This window comes from Opisthorchis viverrini, assembly GCF_000715545.1.
Source record: "Opisthorchis viverrini unplaced genomic scaffold opera_v5_392, whole genome shotgun sequence".
In the NCBI taxonomy this organism is placed as follows: Eukaryota; Metazoa; Platyhelminthes; class Trematoda; order Opisthorchiida; family Opisthorchiidae; genus Opisthorchis; species Opisthorchis viverrini.
Genome location: NW_008752052.1, coordinates 329,201 through 344,967, shown reverse-complemented (window position 1 = coordinate 344,967; position 15,767 = coordinate 329,201). Strand labels below are relative to the sequence as shown.

General features: G+C 45.9%; 1 protein-coding gene across 1 annotated transcript in view; it reads right to left on the bottom strand.

Moving 5' to 3' along the window:
- Window positions 1-9,349: 9,349 nt before the first annotated feature.
- The window catches only part of T265_15233 (hypothetical protein), a gene marked incomplete at both ends in the record, with an annotated part of 37,348 nt that continues 30,930 nt past the window's right edge, over window positions 9,350-15,767 (bottom strand). The window contains 5 exons of the mRNA XM_009177128.1: window positions 9,350-9,890; window positions 9,943-9,954; window positions 10,007-10,249; window positions 12,271-12,389; window positions 14,598-14,817. Of these exons, the coding sequence (XP_009175392.1) occupies window positions 10,032-10,249; window positions 12,271-12,389; window positions 14,598-14,817 (557 nt within the window). The remainder of the gene's footprint in view (window positions 9,891-9,942; window positions 9,955-10,006; window positions 10,250-12,270; window positions 12,390-14,597; window positions 14,818-15,767) is intronic.

Here is a 15,767-nt window from a genome sequence, read left to right as displayed (position 1 = left end):
ATGATGATGATGATGATGATGATGATGATGATGATGATGATGATGATGATGATGATGATGATGATGATGATGGTCTACTCTAAGTCATTCAGAGCTGTAACAACCTTTCGGTGCCTAGCTGCCGTACCATCAAAAGGAAGCACGAGGACTGGGATGCTGTCAGGTTACCCAGGCTTAGGCAGGAGAAGTCGAGAGGCAGATGTCGGACTTTCCGGTCAGTGAATTTGCGCTCCAACAACTGAGTCACCTCGCCCCCGATGCACTCTAAAAATGCGAACACAAACACTTATACCCCCTGGAAACTTCAGATGTTATGATCTGGCCAACTTTCCTAATATGGAAGGGTAAATTATTTTTATCAAATGCGCCATTGAAAGGGTGGTCCAACATTCAGGGTGCTTTGTGAAATCAGTATCTGAAAAGCGAGCGAAGCAAATTCGGTGTCCAGTATATATAGGTAAATTGAGAAAGCCCAAATTTGGTATGCCATAAGCCACCGACAGTAGATTTTGCCAAGTGGAGCAAGCCGTCTGATGTCCACTATCAGTTTATTTTGAGAGGCATCCTTTACAGGCTTCATCTCAAGGTTTTCTTGGATTACCTCAAGAATCAAACGAGACCAAGAAAACTAAACTTCCAAAAGTAGTAATGTTACATGATAATTTAGAAAAACCACCAGTCATCATAAATGAATGTTCTATCAATGTTCCGCAAAAAGTACTGAGTCTCGAAAGACTGCTGGCGTGTTGCATTGAAGCCAGACAAACTACAGACTAAATGCATTCTCATTCTGTTTTGTGGCGAGGACTTGTACTTTCCGAGAGTCAGTACTTTTGTTTGCTATAGCCAGCACAGCCGTAAAAACTCGAGTATCAATTGTCTACGGAACATCCAGTCCCCCAGACGATAACTTCATGTGTTACGTTTCACGTGCCGCAGAAGATAGTTGACATAGGACAATTTAGGTCCAGAACATTCACTTGAGATTACAGGAATTCAAACTTAAAGACTAAGGACATTAAATGCAAAATCGGGAAAGCCAATCACCCTGCTGTTGCTCACTGGTTGGTACTCACTAGGAGGAACAGAATAAGAAAAAATGATGTCGCTCACTAGATGTCATGTCTGACTGCTGTTCCCTGGTGCCAAGAAAGAACTCACCGACAAGGCTAAACAACAGCTTTATTCCAAACAAGCGAATGCGTGCGAGTGCAAAAGTTACAACGTCCCCGCACTGTTGAAAAGGCACTTTTTGACATTGTCCCAGGCTGTCTGATGGGCTTTCAGTGAACACTTATCAACATCGATCGTGCTTCTATGAGATGCCTGAACGCTGATCACATTTGGTCGTGCTTCTGTGGCGTGCATGAAAACTCATCAGCTTGTGCTGAATTGATTAAATGGTTGACTGGCCTGAGATTTTGGTGGAGTGTTAGGGTCTCAATGGGTTCCGGGCGTCCTGAGGTTACTTTCAGGAATCTAACCTTCCTGATACTGAGTTAAGAAAATCGGATCGTTTAACTGCTGGAGCTCTCTAGTCACGGCAACGATGGGCTGTTGTCCCTGTCGGTATGTACTTGTGCTTGACGACGTGGATACTCTGCCTAACCTCAGTCGGACTGTTCGAGCATCGTGAATGTGGGCCTCTCTTTAATGACCGCATTCTGACTGTCTCTGATAGTGTGAATCGACTGCGTACTCTGCTTTGTCATTGTTAAACCAGTCCAGCTAAGCCATAACCCAGTGAACATATATGTGTCAAAATTGAGTTCACACTCGAAGGGGGTGCTGATAAACTCCTGTCACAGAATGGGTGACGCATGAGATTTCTGGTGCGCATCTGGCAGGAGTCCGCAATGAACCTACATTGTGCATATTTTCACACCTCGAAAGTCTACAGTTCTGTTTCACCATTAGAGGATGTTTGGGGTCAAACCGGTTTCGGGCTGTCAAAGAATATTCAGAAACCTTATGAGTAGTACATTACGTATATACGTTTATCGCGATATCACAAATATCGTACAAACTGAAAAATGAGGTGGCCTAGCGCACATTCAGTTTCCTAAAAACAGCATAAACGATAGATTCGGCTGGGTTCTTGGTGCGTCTCCCACAAGACCAAATGGGTAAGCAAATGAGCGTGTTCCACTAATTTCGTGCAATTTGGGTTCAAGTAGACCGAAATTCAGGGCCACGTGCCTACCTGATTAGCCAACCCCAAGTAGAGCGAAACCGGTCGTGGGCTATCGAAGATTTTTGAGAATGCTGGGTGGGTTTACATTAAGATATAATTCAGTGCTGTGGTAATGGAAATGGGAATTTTTCACGTCCAAAGTACTCTCCTCTGAACAGTCCTCCGGTGCTAGCGCCATTATTCTGATGGGTCCACACCAAGGGGGGAGGCATTGAACTCGAGATACCCCCTTTTTCTAAAACTCATCGGCGGTACATATATACTTGGTCCTGTTGGGGGTTTGGACCCCGGACATCTGATGAGCGCATTACCAATACTCCAACAACGCACCCTGGGCGCAACTGAATTACCACATCTGAACAATAAACGTGTTCGCTCTTGGGATATGTGATTGGTTTACCCGAATGGTGACCAGTTCACGGTCCTGGTTTTATCGATCAATTCACGCGCTTGGGTCACGGACGCTTGAAACCGGATGGACAGTCTATGACTATTTGTAGGTGATGGTGGGACTTGTAGAATTCGTGTCAGAAGTGAAAACTCTCACACTGGCAAGTTGTCAGTCATTTTCGAGTAGATTGGTGAATCAGTGGCTAGCATACCCGACAGTGGCGGGCATATAAACATGGGTGATGACTGCTTAGTATATTCACACTCCTCACTGTCTAATTCAGTGGTCAGCATGTCACTCCACAGAGCGGGGTATTCTGTTCAACTCGTCCGATCATCATACTGGAGACTGTTGTGATTGTGCGGCTCTTGTATTACTGGGTTTTGAGCTAGCAGGACTGATGAAGCAGAGATTGAGCATCGGACCCACACTGTCACCGCTAGCCAGACCAACAACAGTGAAAGTCTATTCGCACTCAGGCGATCTCGGTCAGATTAGGCACACATTTACACGCTTTACACTGATAAATACGCTATTTCATCGCCGTTTTGACTACAGCTCAACTGGATATCGGTCCAGTTGTTAGAAAGGCCGTTTCTGACTTGACAATCGTTCAGCCTAGCTCTCCTGTTTAGTTTTACCCAGAGTGTCGGTCCGATAAACAGTCCTAATTCGTGACCAACGCCTGATTAATGATCAGTCGCAATGAAATATTTCAGGATGAGCAACATGATTGTACAGCGACGTATTGATTTCTGACCCCACTGACTTCCTTTTGTGTGTGTGACTTTCGCATACTGAGTCCAAATCGGTGAACACTGCTCAACAGCAGGATGGCTGACCTTCCCAGTTTTGCAGTTACTATTGCGGTGAAACGGAAACCGTCTAGCGTGGCCGAGGTCAGCTAAATTACTTGTGAAGCTTTACAGTGGGACAAGTTACTAATTATTTGCTCCGCACACCTGAAAAACAGAAAGACCTCGGTATAACTTAGTTTGGCGGGAGTAATTGTGTTTTACCCTAGACAGTGATCGAAGAAAACTGTTTGTCCCGTTAGATGATGTTCCGATTGTTTGTTTGGCTGGGAAACCAGGTATTTGTGAGGATGTTAACACAAACTCTTGTTCGGAAGTGAAAACAACGCACACCTCGTCGCGCACCAACTTGGTGTTGTTCAAATAAGAAAACAATGAATAAGGAAACCGCATATGAAATTGGAACTGGAACTTGAACGTTAGAGGAACAATAGAAATGCAACAGTCTGCTGTCCCAAGTATTAATGGAGTCATTCTGGCTGAGAACGAAGACCACTCAACGACCGGATGGTGATGTTTCCCTTCTTGGGGAGACTGGGCGAGCAGGCTGTAATATATTTGACGTACCTTTCTAACATATCTATCAGTGTTACATTTTTCTGTGTTTATCAACCCCCAGAACTGCACTAGGTCGCCATAACAGAAAATTATTTCTGCTCAGAGCGGTCATCCCACAAACCTTCACCAGAAACACCATCACAACTTTGTTTTCCAGTTGAAGGCTATGCCTGATTGATCAGTGAGCCTTTCTTCTCTCATCACAGGATTGTCCTCATGGCATGCACCTGTCTGTCATACAGACCCGTTAGAGAGTGATGACGACAGGTTGCGATGCAGTGACACGTGCGCATTTGTGCACATTCGTACGAAAGTGCATCTGGCGAGTTGGATGGTGGGACATCTTGGCGAGCTGGTAGATTTTGAAAGGGAGGGTTGCTTTGTGGTCTGCAACTCTTGAATTGGTTGTTTTCTTTCTTCCTTTGTTTTGATCTTCCCCTTCGCCATTTGTATTGCGTTGTGGATTGGTTGGTTGTTTTCTTTCTTCCTTTGTTTTGATCTTCCCCTTCGCCATTTGTATTGCGTTGTGGTCTGACCTCCTCGAGAGTGATTGGTTGGCTGCCCTGTTCCATTTCGTATGTTGCAACGGCTGGTTTGTTTTCGTCCACCGATCAGTTTGGTACTTTGAATTATCGGCTGGGCACCTCCTCCAATTGAACTGGTATTTCCGTTTGGACTGGGCTTTCCTGCTTCGTTTATAAGTTTATGGTCTGTTTTCTTGTGTGGTTCGGGGTTCTGCAGTTCTGGTGTTCGTGGTCGATTCCGATATGTTTGTTGCTAGCTTCCATAAATTCACGTCCCTTCTTAATTCTTATCTGAACCAGTATGCGGAAGCTGCTCCAGACGAATTCATTTTCTTCCTGATATTTGTGCAGGGTGGTGAGAGAACATTGTTCCTGCCTTCAAGCAGTGACCTTGTGCTAATTTATTCTGGTGAAGAGCTTCCTTCTTGTTTGTCATATCATCTGGAAGGTAGTCATAGATTGACGGCCACGTGATCAACAACCAATAGACTCACTGGAGCTACCAGTATTTGGACATATTACCAAAGTCCCAAACCATTCTCCGTAGTATGTTCGAAGTGTGTGTTACCTGTCAGAATGCTACAGAACACCGGAAAACCGCGCTGAAATGCTCACCATAAAGTCACCAGATTTCATAAATTCTAATCATGTAAGAATGAAACTCCGTTCTCCAAAGAGACTCGTCAGCTTTGGAATGTCCAATGTAACATGATTTAGGAAGCGAACGAATGAAGGAAAATCGGAAAGTTGAATTCACTGAAATGTTGGGTAGCACTTTCGAGAACTTGTGTTTTCTTCCACTGTATGATTTAACTGAATCAGCTTTATTTTCATAGAGGAAACTACTCACAATGTTGCTGAAAACCCTTTGACAGCCCACGACCGGAACATAAAGTTGACGGAAACTCGGGGGCTGCGCCTGTCTGATGAGCCCCAAGAAGGGCGAAACCGGGCTGTCGAAGAGTTTTCAACAACCTTGTGAGTAGTTTCCTTTGTGAAAATATACTGCGATATCTCGAATATCGTGCCAACTGAAACATGAGGCGGCCTGTGTGCAGCACATTCAGTTGCAGAATATCATAGATGAGAGATTCAGTTGAGTCTATCGTGAAAACCCAATTGAGTTGCAAATGAGTCGATCGGCTTTATTTCAAACATCCAGTCTAGCTCGTAGCAGCGCAAAGTGAAAATCTAGGCTGGGATTTCTTGAAGGACCAATCAGGATGCGACAATCGGAAGCTCACAATTCTGTTGGCTTTTCTATTAAATCTGGGTGATTTGATGNGAGTCGATCGGCTTTATTTCAAACATCCAGTCTAGCTCGTATCAGCGCGAAGTGAAAATCTAGGCTGGGATTTCTCGAAGGACCAATCAGAATGCAACAATCGGAAGCTCGCAATTCTGTTGACTTTTCTATTAAATCTGGGTGAATTGATGAGGGCCCTGCTTAGAAGATCGCGGACTATTCTTGGCTCCACAGGTAATGTGGTTGTCCGAAAAGTCATCCAGCATCCAAAAGGCTGGCAAAATCAAGAATTTCATGCATGCCCGGCATTCTGTTGCACGTGACTGTACAACGCGCAATCAAGAATGATCAGTTGAACAATTCCAGGGATTCGGCGGTAGAAAATACTTCTGAAATGGGTTGTTCAGTGAGGGGAGGGGGTGGAGTCATCGGTCTATCGATCCTGGCCAGTATTTATGAATCTACGCTGTTCAGTATGCTGTGCTCAGGGGTCGGGAATGGGAACACAGAAGTGCCTCTCGTATACTGATGAGTCTGTTTTTTTTATGACCTAACATTACGATGGCGCTTATCACTTAACCTGATTAGACATGAACTTTGATGGCCGCTTTATGGCCAACATAAACGGGCCGAGGTCACCCTGACCTGTTTCTTGGTATGTTCATGTGCGCGCGCTTTCGGTCAAACATGCAAGCCAAGTTACATGGCACTAGAAACGAGAGATGAAGCTGAATTCCTGGGGGTCTTGATTAAAACAAAATTGGCTTTCAAATGAGCGCATTAGTCTAAAATCTTGCTTCTTGGGTTCAAGTAAAACATTCGGTTGATTGAAACTCGGGCAAGATGGGTGAAATCGATCATGGGCTGTTGGAGAGTCTTCAGCATCCTCCGATACAAGCAGTTGGCACAGAGACAAGGCCCCACAAACACCAAGTGAAAGGATCCGGACTTTGCCGTAGTGAGGTTCGTCAGCTACCTAGATTTCACAAGGCTTTGAAAATCCAACTTACCGAACCGGCTGGCTTATAGGGGGAAGAATGTGAACTTGAACCAAGCGAGGACACAGAAGCATTTCAGCGAGATTCGAACCCGCGACCTTCCTTTGTGGCTGGGAAAACGTTTAAGTTATTTCAGCCATTCAATATTGGTTTCCTACAGTTGACGAACACATATCAACCCGCTACCTTCCTTTGTGGCTGGGAAAACGTTTAAGTTATTTCAGCCATTCAATATTGGTTTCCTACAGTTGACGAACTCATATCTCCCCTAGTCAATAATAAGAATGTGACTTTTAGCAAGGCAGTATGGCTAATATCCGATTGATTAGTTTAGGGGGAGTGTTGGAGATCCAGCTTCACTGCCGTATGGGCTTGTCATCGAGCTCATCTGGGACGAAGGCGATTACATCATTGGCACAGTGCGTTGTAAGTTCCGCCAAGATTGGATTTACTTGGTAGCCTTCTAAATGGCTTATGAACACATCAGCTAGTATTCGGCCGAAGTAGTGAAAATCAAGTCTCACTCAGAATTATGACAGCTCTCTGTAAAGTCTCAAGCGACAATTTAAAATTGCTAGTTATTACCAATTATTCATCAATAGTACACTCTATCTGCATCCCAAATCGCGCTGTATCACAGAGAATCCGAAGGATAGTTGCAGCTGACCAACTCCTGATCGAATCTCAGGGGATGACAGCGATGGGAAGAAATTTGACAGATAGGATCATAGACTCACGCCAGTGAAAGTCAAATCCCATCCTCTCACGACACCAGAAAATTGACCTTTGTGGAATGTCAAAAGATTGGAACTACCTCCCGAAACAGCAAACCACTTGCGCCATCCTGGGAATACTTTAACGGCTAGATTGGTCCTTATCATCCTTCCGGATGAAGACTCTGAGACGGGACATATTGCTTGTCAGAGACAGTTGTGCTCATGCATCCAAGCTGTGAGACTTGACCTATTCGAGCAGCGGAACTGAGACGCCTTCAGGTTTCGACAATCGTTGTCTCAGAACCATAGCTCGTGTGGGTTGGTGTCGGCGAATCCGTAACGAGGCAGTTAGAAAGCGTGTTTTCGGTTGTGTAACGGGTACTTCCATTGAAGAATGTGTCCAGCACCAGAAGCTGCGTTGGTTGGGACATGTGTTACGTATGCCGAACCATCGTTTGCCGAAGAGAGTGCTGTTTTCCATGCCCAATTCAGAGTGGCGTAAACAGAGAGGTGGCCAACCCTTGGCTTGGCAGAGGAGTATGAAGATCACGAAACGCTTGGGTGCTGTCGGTGCTACTCGCCTTCCAGGATGGAGACCGCGTGATCCTCACTGTGCCTGGTTGGAGACTGCCAACCGATGTCAGTGGCGTTCTTGTTGTCAGTTTCTATCCAGATCGACTGAGTGAATGTCTGGAGGTGTAGGCACCTCGGAATGATTGTGTTAAGCTAGCAGTAAGTCCATCCCCCGTCCACCTTTACTCTTTTCTCTACAATAAGGCTTTCAAATAAATCATGGTTGTACGGCAGTGAAGTATCGGTGTTGAACGCTGATGTCATGCTGTCGATGAGGATGATTTCCTTCAATGCATAGCTTTCTTCCCAATCTCCTCAATTAAAAGTTTACCAACAACCATGCATTTACGTGTCAATTGTACCACATTGTGCTTCCAATGCGTAGCTACCTATCCCATCTCATCAAATCATCGGTGAACGAAGCCGTGCGACAACTGCGCGGTTCCTACAGCTGATAATGGCGCGCAATCCTCATAGGACTACCCCGGGAGAGAAGAGTTTTCAGGAAGTACATTGGTCTTTGTGAATCTTGCAGAAATGATCGACTTCAGGTCTTCTGTACCACGAACAATTGGAGCTGACCAACAATGCAGAACACTCGACCGCAAACGTTCAGTCCAAACTGTGCGTCGATCCACTCAGCACTCGGAAACGTGTGAATGAGTTATTGTGTTGGAACAACGTATGCTTGAGAGCCTTGTTTGTCTAACAAAATGGTCAAACGACCCCTCCAAACCGTCCAATTGCAGTAACGTGAATGTGATACGGCCTATCGAAGCCCTGACGTCACCAGGTTGAAGTAGTATCCGTCACTAGCGATCGGATTTCAGTGGCGTCCGTGCTATCAGTTTCCATCCGGATTGTGATTGCGTGTTGAAGATGTAGACACCTCGAATGTTTGTAGGAAGCTGGTCCCAGGTTTTTATTTTAATTACAAGGCGTTTAGAAGTTTGTACGTCCGTGAAGCATCTGGTGTTGCTGTCGATGATGATGATGAATGATTGGTCCCTCGAACTCACTGCCCCGGTGCGTTTGATGTCTTGAACATTTCACTACTTCACACATGTGGTTCGCCCTGAGTCAGATTAATTTCCTCACCTTTAACTGCGTGTTTGGAGAAAAGTGCGATGGTTACCGTACCCATTTTATGCACTAAATCGAACCTAGGAATTCCCATAATACTAGGATTGCCGGGAAGTTGTCACCCAGTTCGCACCGGGGTAATTCCGGAAATGGCCCAAATGGTTAGAGCGCGAATTTACAGACCGGAGGGTCCGTGGTTCGAACCCGACCTCCGAAGCTATTTGCTCAGGGGGAGCGAGAAAACATTGTGTAAGCTGGTAACCTTCCTTCACAATGAATGAAAAGAAATACACATGCATGTGTGTGTCTCTGAGTACGCAGTCTATTATTGTACCTGGTAGTAGCTGGTACGATTGCTACCGAAGAATGAGGTGAATTTCGTCAGGATGAAGAACTGCATGTTTGAAATATCAAAGTAATGCAGTAAAAATGACTAGGTTTGAGAAGATGCCGAGAAGTTGAGCGGCATGGAAGGGAACGAAGAGAAAAAGCTAAGTAAAATACAGAACCAGTGGGTAGTCGGTGTCCAATGTCGACACAAACATAGAACAATATACTTTCGGTACATGCATCTGTCGGATAAAATACACAGGAAGGATCGAGAAAATCATCTAGGGTTAGACCATTACCAAGTATGTGGGGAGGACGCAGAGTAGCAGTAGTTTGTCGTGGTCATTCCGTTCGCCGTGGTCAAAGAGAAACAGTTCAAAAGATAGAGAGGTTTTTCTAGGAGGACACTAAAACGGAAAGCTGCGCGTGCAGAGAATTGGGACGATAGGTCAAGGGGGGGGACTAAAACGGCTGCGCGTGCAGAGAATTGGGACGATAGGTCAAGGGGGGGGGCGGTTTCGACAATGTTGGTGTTGGGGTGTAATCAAGGTAGGTGTGGGGGGGGCGGTTTCGACAATGTTGGTGTTGGGGTGTAATCAAGGTTTAGAAACGGCTGAAGCTCGAGGCAGCGACAATCGGTTTGGTCTCTGCATCTTCCAGTCGGATGACTCTTAGCGTGTTGGTCGAGCCAGATCCAGCCTTCCAACCAGTGACAATGATGACAAAGCTGCCAGGCGCGAGGAAGTTCCGTTTTCGACCATACTCGATAGCGAAGTGAATACGGCGATCCATATCTTCGTCCCACTGAGGAATTCGAGGTTCTGTGTATATGAGATAAACAAACAGACGGAGGGATACATGCCGATAGCACCGTAAACAAAAAGTTATCCGATGTATGATGACAATATTCTATAGGTTGGCTAGGAGACCGCTGATCTGTGATGATGCTCGTTCATCTCGTGCCACAGACCTTTCGAGATGTATATCAAACGGGTCAAATTTCAACACTGATGGTTGGGCAGTGGCGCTTCTTATGCATTACATCCATCCGAGAGACAAGGAACTTATTCAACTGCGTTCCCTCCTCAGAAGAACATTCACTAAGAATCGGTCTGTGAAGTTTGAGTACAGATGATTTTGCAATTATTTACGGCTGGTGGCAGGTACTGTTATAAATATGGACGAAACATTACACGTCAGATTGCAAAAGGTCGTCTACAGGTGTTAAAATACGGATTTAGTTGTACCAGCTATTAGGAAGTGAGGGTGTAGGAGTGGCTGTTTTGCTGGGGCAGGCTTCGTGCAATGCCTCTGATAGCAGAGAGGAGGTCGACATTACCTAACGACGATCGGGTCAGACACTGCTAATGCCTTTTGATCAACGACTTTGAAACCAGACAGTGCTAATATATGTTACTACTATATCTATTGCGGACTGCCTTTCGAAGAAGCCAGGGCTTCGGAAACCACCACAATAAAAAATGGACCTTTCGCAAGAATATTCTGCATCGAGACATGGCTCGAATTTACTGATCGGAAGGTCCTAGTTCGAATCCGACCTCTGCCTTTCGCCTTACCCTTTCCATGCTTGGGCAACCTGGCAGTATCCCAGTCCTCGGCATAGCAGTTAGGCACCGAAAGAATGCCACAACTGGACTGTGATATGACTAAATGCGGGCTTTAACACAAGTAGACGGCGTTTTTGAACGCACTGTGGCACGGGTTATCCAGCGGAGGCCTTGTTCGTGAAAAGTATGGCCCTCTCCAATGGGGATCCGGATTTTCAGTACGTCATAATCAAAACTGCCGCACAAAAAATCATTCAGCTGTAGCACCCTTTCAGTGCCTAGCTGTCATGCCACCCGAAGGAAGCACAAGGGCTGGGATACTGCCAGGTTGCCCAAGTCTAGACAGGGGAAGTCGAGAGGCAGAGGTCGGGTTCGAACCACGCACCTTTCCGTCAGTATGGAATATCGTAATTTAGTACATCCTATCCCCGATGAAAGTGGTTGACAAACACCTGGATAAAGATGAAAGTTCACTAGCACACTGATGATGACACCTCGATTGGTGAGGTACAAACTAACTGCCATGCTCGGAACACAATAGAGAACGAAAATATTGTGGGTTTTAGCATTTTTCACAGACAACAGTAAAAACGGTTCTCCGTATTCCCAAATCTTGTACAGCCGAGCGAGAATCAAATGTCCTACGGGCATCGAACCGGAACACAGGCGGTCAAATCGATGGAAATGTAATCAAAAAGTGGAGCACGACCATCAACACCACTCCCTTTTCCAAACGCGAGTTCGTATTACGCGTCAGTTGACCATTTTTGACACAGATACTAGACGCGACTGAACTCAAATTCCCCAACCAGTTTGTTCAGGTCCTAGATACTCTGTCAAGTCACGTGAACACACACATTCAGCCCATGGGATACGATCGATTGGACACGTGAAGGACGATATTTGGAGCGAACGAAAATTCCAGTTCGTCCAGAATTCAGTGTAACCAAAGTTGGAATTCTCAGTTTAGTATTCCGGTTGGGTAATACAGTACGTTGGGTGGGTCAGAAGCGAAAAGGTAATCTTTCAATTGTCGCGTTTTGGAAAAACGCTTCGTTGAAGGTACCAGAAGGGTTAAACGAAAGGGGGAAATTTGTTAACGGACTGATTCGAACACCTTCGCCCATACGAACAATCAGGTCTCGGAGGAATCACGGCTGGAATCTTGCATCACAACTTTCGAGTTGACTACAGAACTATTCACATTACATTGGAAAGGTGTTTGAATGAGAGGAAACAGGCGAGAATAGCATTGAAAACCAACAGGAATTTACCTCCATAGTAGAGAGGATGCACGCCTCGGAACAAATTAGCCTGACGCGCCGTCAAGGCGTGACGAGTCACGGAGAAGATTGGACATCGTGGACGGTGCCGTGAAATCAACTGAGATGACCTGTTCGGAAAAAAACGTTTTTTAAATATATGACGGGCGCTTATGCCAGAAACAGACAAATACAGAGAGAAGCTTAAGCGATTATTCTGGAATGTCAAGGTTGTCTCATTTTGGACAAGAGAGCTGGTCAAACTGTTTCCCAAGTCATGTACGAGGGAAGGAGACGCACAACACCGCTAACCCGGGTCATGTGTAAACGGGAATTCGTGGTTAAATCCAATTGGGTGTGGAACATACAGCCAAGACTTGGAGGTAATGCTCCGAAGACATCGATGGTCAAACACTGAAAGTCTTTTGAAGCCTAGGCGCGCAGCTGCCAGGTTTCTGATCCATATATTAGTATGGAGCGCACTGCAGTACTGTAAACTCGACCCTTGACAGAGAAGCTGATGTCACGTCTACGCCACAGGTGACGTAGGTTCGCAGAAGCTGCTCTGGCCTTCCCAATCCGGATGGAAATATCATCTTTCGCGAGACCACCGGGACTGATATAGCTGCCCAGGTAAACAAATTTGTCTACTACCTCAATCGGTTCATCCGAGTCATCACTTTAGACAAGATTAAGGCCTGTCAGCGTTCTGCAGGACACAACTCGACGACAGAGACAGAACGGCGATACCCAACCTTGGAAAATTCAAGTTCGAGTTCGAATACGCAAACGGCGGCATGACAGTTTCGAAACCAAAAAAACGGTGACATGACGAGATAAATAAAGCGACATGTAGACTATACTATTCGCCGAAAGCTACACATGCGCCAACCGACCTCCTATTGCACAATTAGCGTAACGATTCAAATCGATACCTGGTTAAATGCCTTACAAAATCTCTGTGCTGGGGACCCCTTGATATGTCACATGCTTTCAAATTACGCCCTCTGTGCAAACCAGTAATAGGGTAGGGAGACCGGATTCCGTAGACGCCTGTGCAAACTATATAAAACCGCGCACACATTCTCCTCGGAACTGATTCAGCGTGCCCCAAAGACCGTTATTTGACGGAATATGTCAACCAGTGTGACAAAGTTGAAGCACGATTTCAGTGAAGAAACACATGGAATCGGTTCAAATCTCTTCCAAACGTGTAACCCATCGTAACGAACATAGCAGCAGTTTGGCGGCCGATTTGAGCAGTTTTAGCGGATTGTTCTGATTGCCTAGTGAACCCCAGACCAGTCCATCCTCGTTAATGTGTGCAGCGTCATTTGCTTTACTGGTCGATTATTTCACAACTGGGACGACCTATTTGGGATTCTGTAGCTGTGGGAGACACATTGAAATGATGTGTTCTAACAGCGTTTTGATCCTGGCTGGGTGTTATCTTCGACGAACTTTTCGTTATTCTCTTCTGGCTCAATACCGTCATTTGCAAGCCGGACTTGCTTCATCCCACCCATTGTTACCAATCGCACGATCCGTTGCACGCTGTGACATAGATTTTCCAGCTGCAGGGATTGCTCACGATGAGAACTGAAGGATGAATATCGCTACCGTGCATGGTGAAACTGTAGTATGGCTGGTAGATCCTCAGTCACTTGGCCAAATCAACACGCCTGGGTTAATAGATATCACCCAGTAAGTTCGAAACCGCAGTAGGTGCACTCGAAGTCGGCATCCGGAAGGCGCTAAACAGTAAGATGGCTCAACAGAACGAGAACTGTCATGAACAATGCAACCCAGTTCTGAGTGTAATCCTGTCGGTGATCCAGGTCGGGTAGGGGCCTCCTCTTCGACCGGTGGTCATTCAGTTACCGACAAAACCAGGTTGGGTAGGGGCCTCCTCTTCGACCGGTGGTCGTTGCTGGGAGAAAATTACCACGGGCTCAGCCGTTAGCAGACCATGCTGGTCGTAGATGGATGGGGCATAACATGCAAATATCGACCATGGATCGAATGTCCTTTTGTGAGGTTGGCCTTCTCTACATATGAATTGAAGGTCTGTGGATTCCGCTCTAAAGGAAACTAATCAAATCAACCGTGGTGATAGTCTAGTTCCTGAGGGCTTCCGACTATTTGTCAACCTGTTGAGATTTGTACATCGTCTCAACCAATTGAGATCACACAGTCAGGCCAAATATTGACTGAAATGCTGACCACACTGTCCATACAGAGCGTTGCGTATGGAACCACGTCAAACATGAAGACAACCGAAGTGAATGTATGACCCAGTTGAGCCGTGCATCGTTAAAATATCAAAGTATTGGACTTACACTCCAGATGTCGTGATCACAATGATAGCCGATGCATTGCAACGGTTCGCCGCCTCGACTGCAGCAATTGCGGTCGTATGGGTCATTCCGGTGGGTCCAGATATTGAGGCCTTGAGATCTTCGAACATTTGACCAAGAAACATGGCTGACTCGGCCTGCAAGCAAATCCGATGCATTGTTTGAACCGTCTCCAGAGGGTACAAGCCTTTGGCGGTTTCACCTAAAGGAGACACGGGTAGAAAGTACGGGAACGAAAAGATACTAACGAGCATTACAGTGAGTTTACACAAACATCTGATATACCTAGGAATAAACAGTGAGAAAAGAAAGCGTTCAGCTGTAGCACCCTTTCGGTGCCTAGCTGCGATGCCACCCGAAGGGAGTACGAGGGCTGGGATACTGCCAGGTTGCCCAAGCCTAGACAGGGGAAGTCGAGAGGCGGTCCGGTCAGTCATTCGCGCTCTAACCACTTGGGCCATCTAGCCCCGATAAACAGTAAGACAATCACAACTTCGAAATACCGTAATCCGCACTGGGGAGGTTGGCTCAATCCTTGGAGAGTCGCTCATGAAGCTATAGCCGGTGAGGAACCCGAATTCGTTGCTGCTTTCTTCAGGCTGATCGATATTCTGGCTCGATAGATTTGTCCTGACGAGCCAGTTCCCGCCTCAAAACTTCCACATTCTCCAGACCTAAGACATGTCTAAGACATGTACCGCCATCGCTGAGTCTTTAACCAGCGTTTGGTATTCTTCTGCATTCCTTGGTGGTTTGTTACTCACAAGAACAAGGGCCTTGCAATGGGATCTCCAATATCCCCAGTTTTAGCCAAGATTTGCATGGAGGACTTCGAACAAACAGCCTTGGCCGGATATCATTATCCACCCATAGTTCTTTGGTGTTATGTTGACGACACGACACGTTTGATCAAACGAGATAACGTGAACAGCTTCCAAGACTATCTCAATAGTTTAAACCCACACATTAAGTTTAGCATGGAGATAGAATAGAGATCGGGTACACTAGCTTTCCTTGACTGCATGACACAAGATTGGTGGGAAATTAAAAACCACTATATACCGGAAATCAACAGATAGTGGTGCGGTCTTAGACTACTCCTCTGCACATCCAAAAGCAGTATATGCTAGCATAGCCTCAGCGATGTTTAGG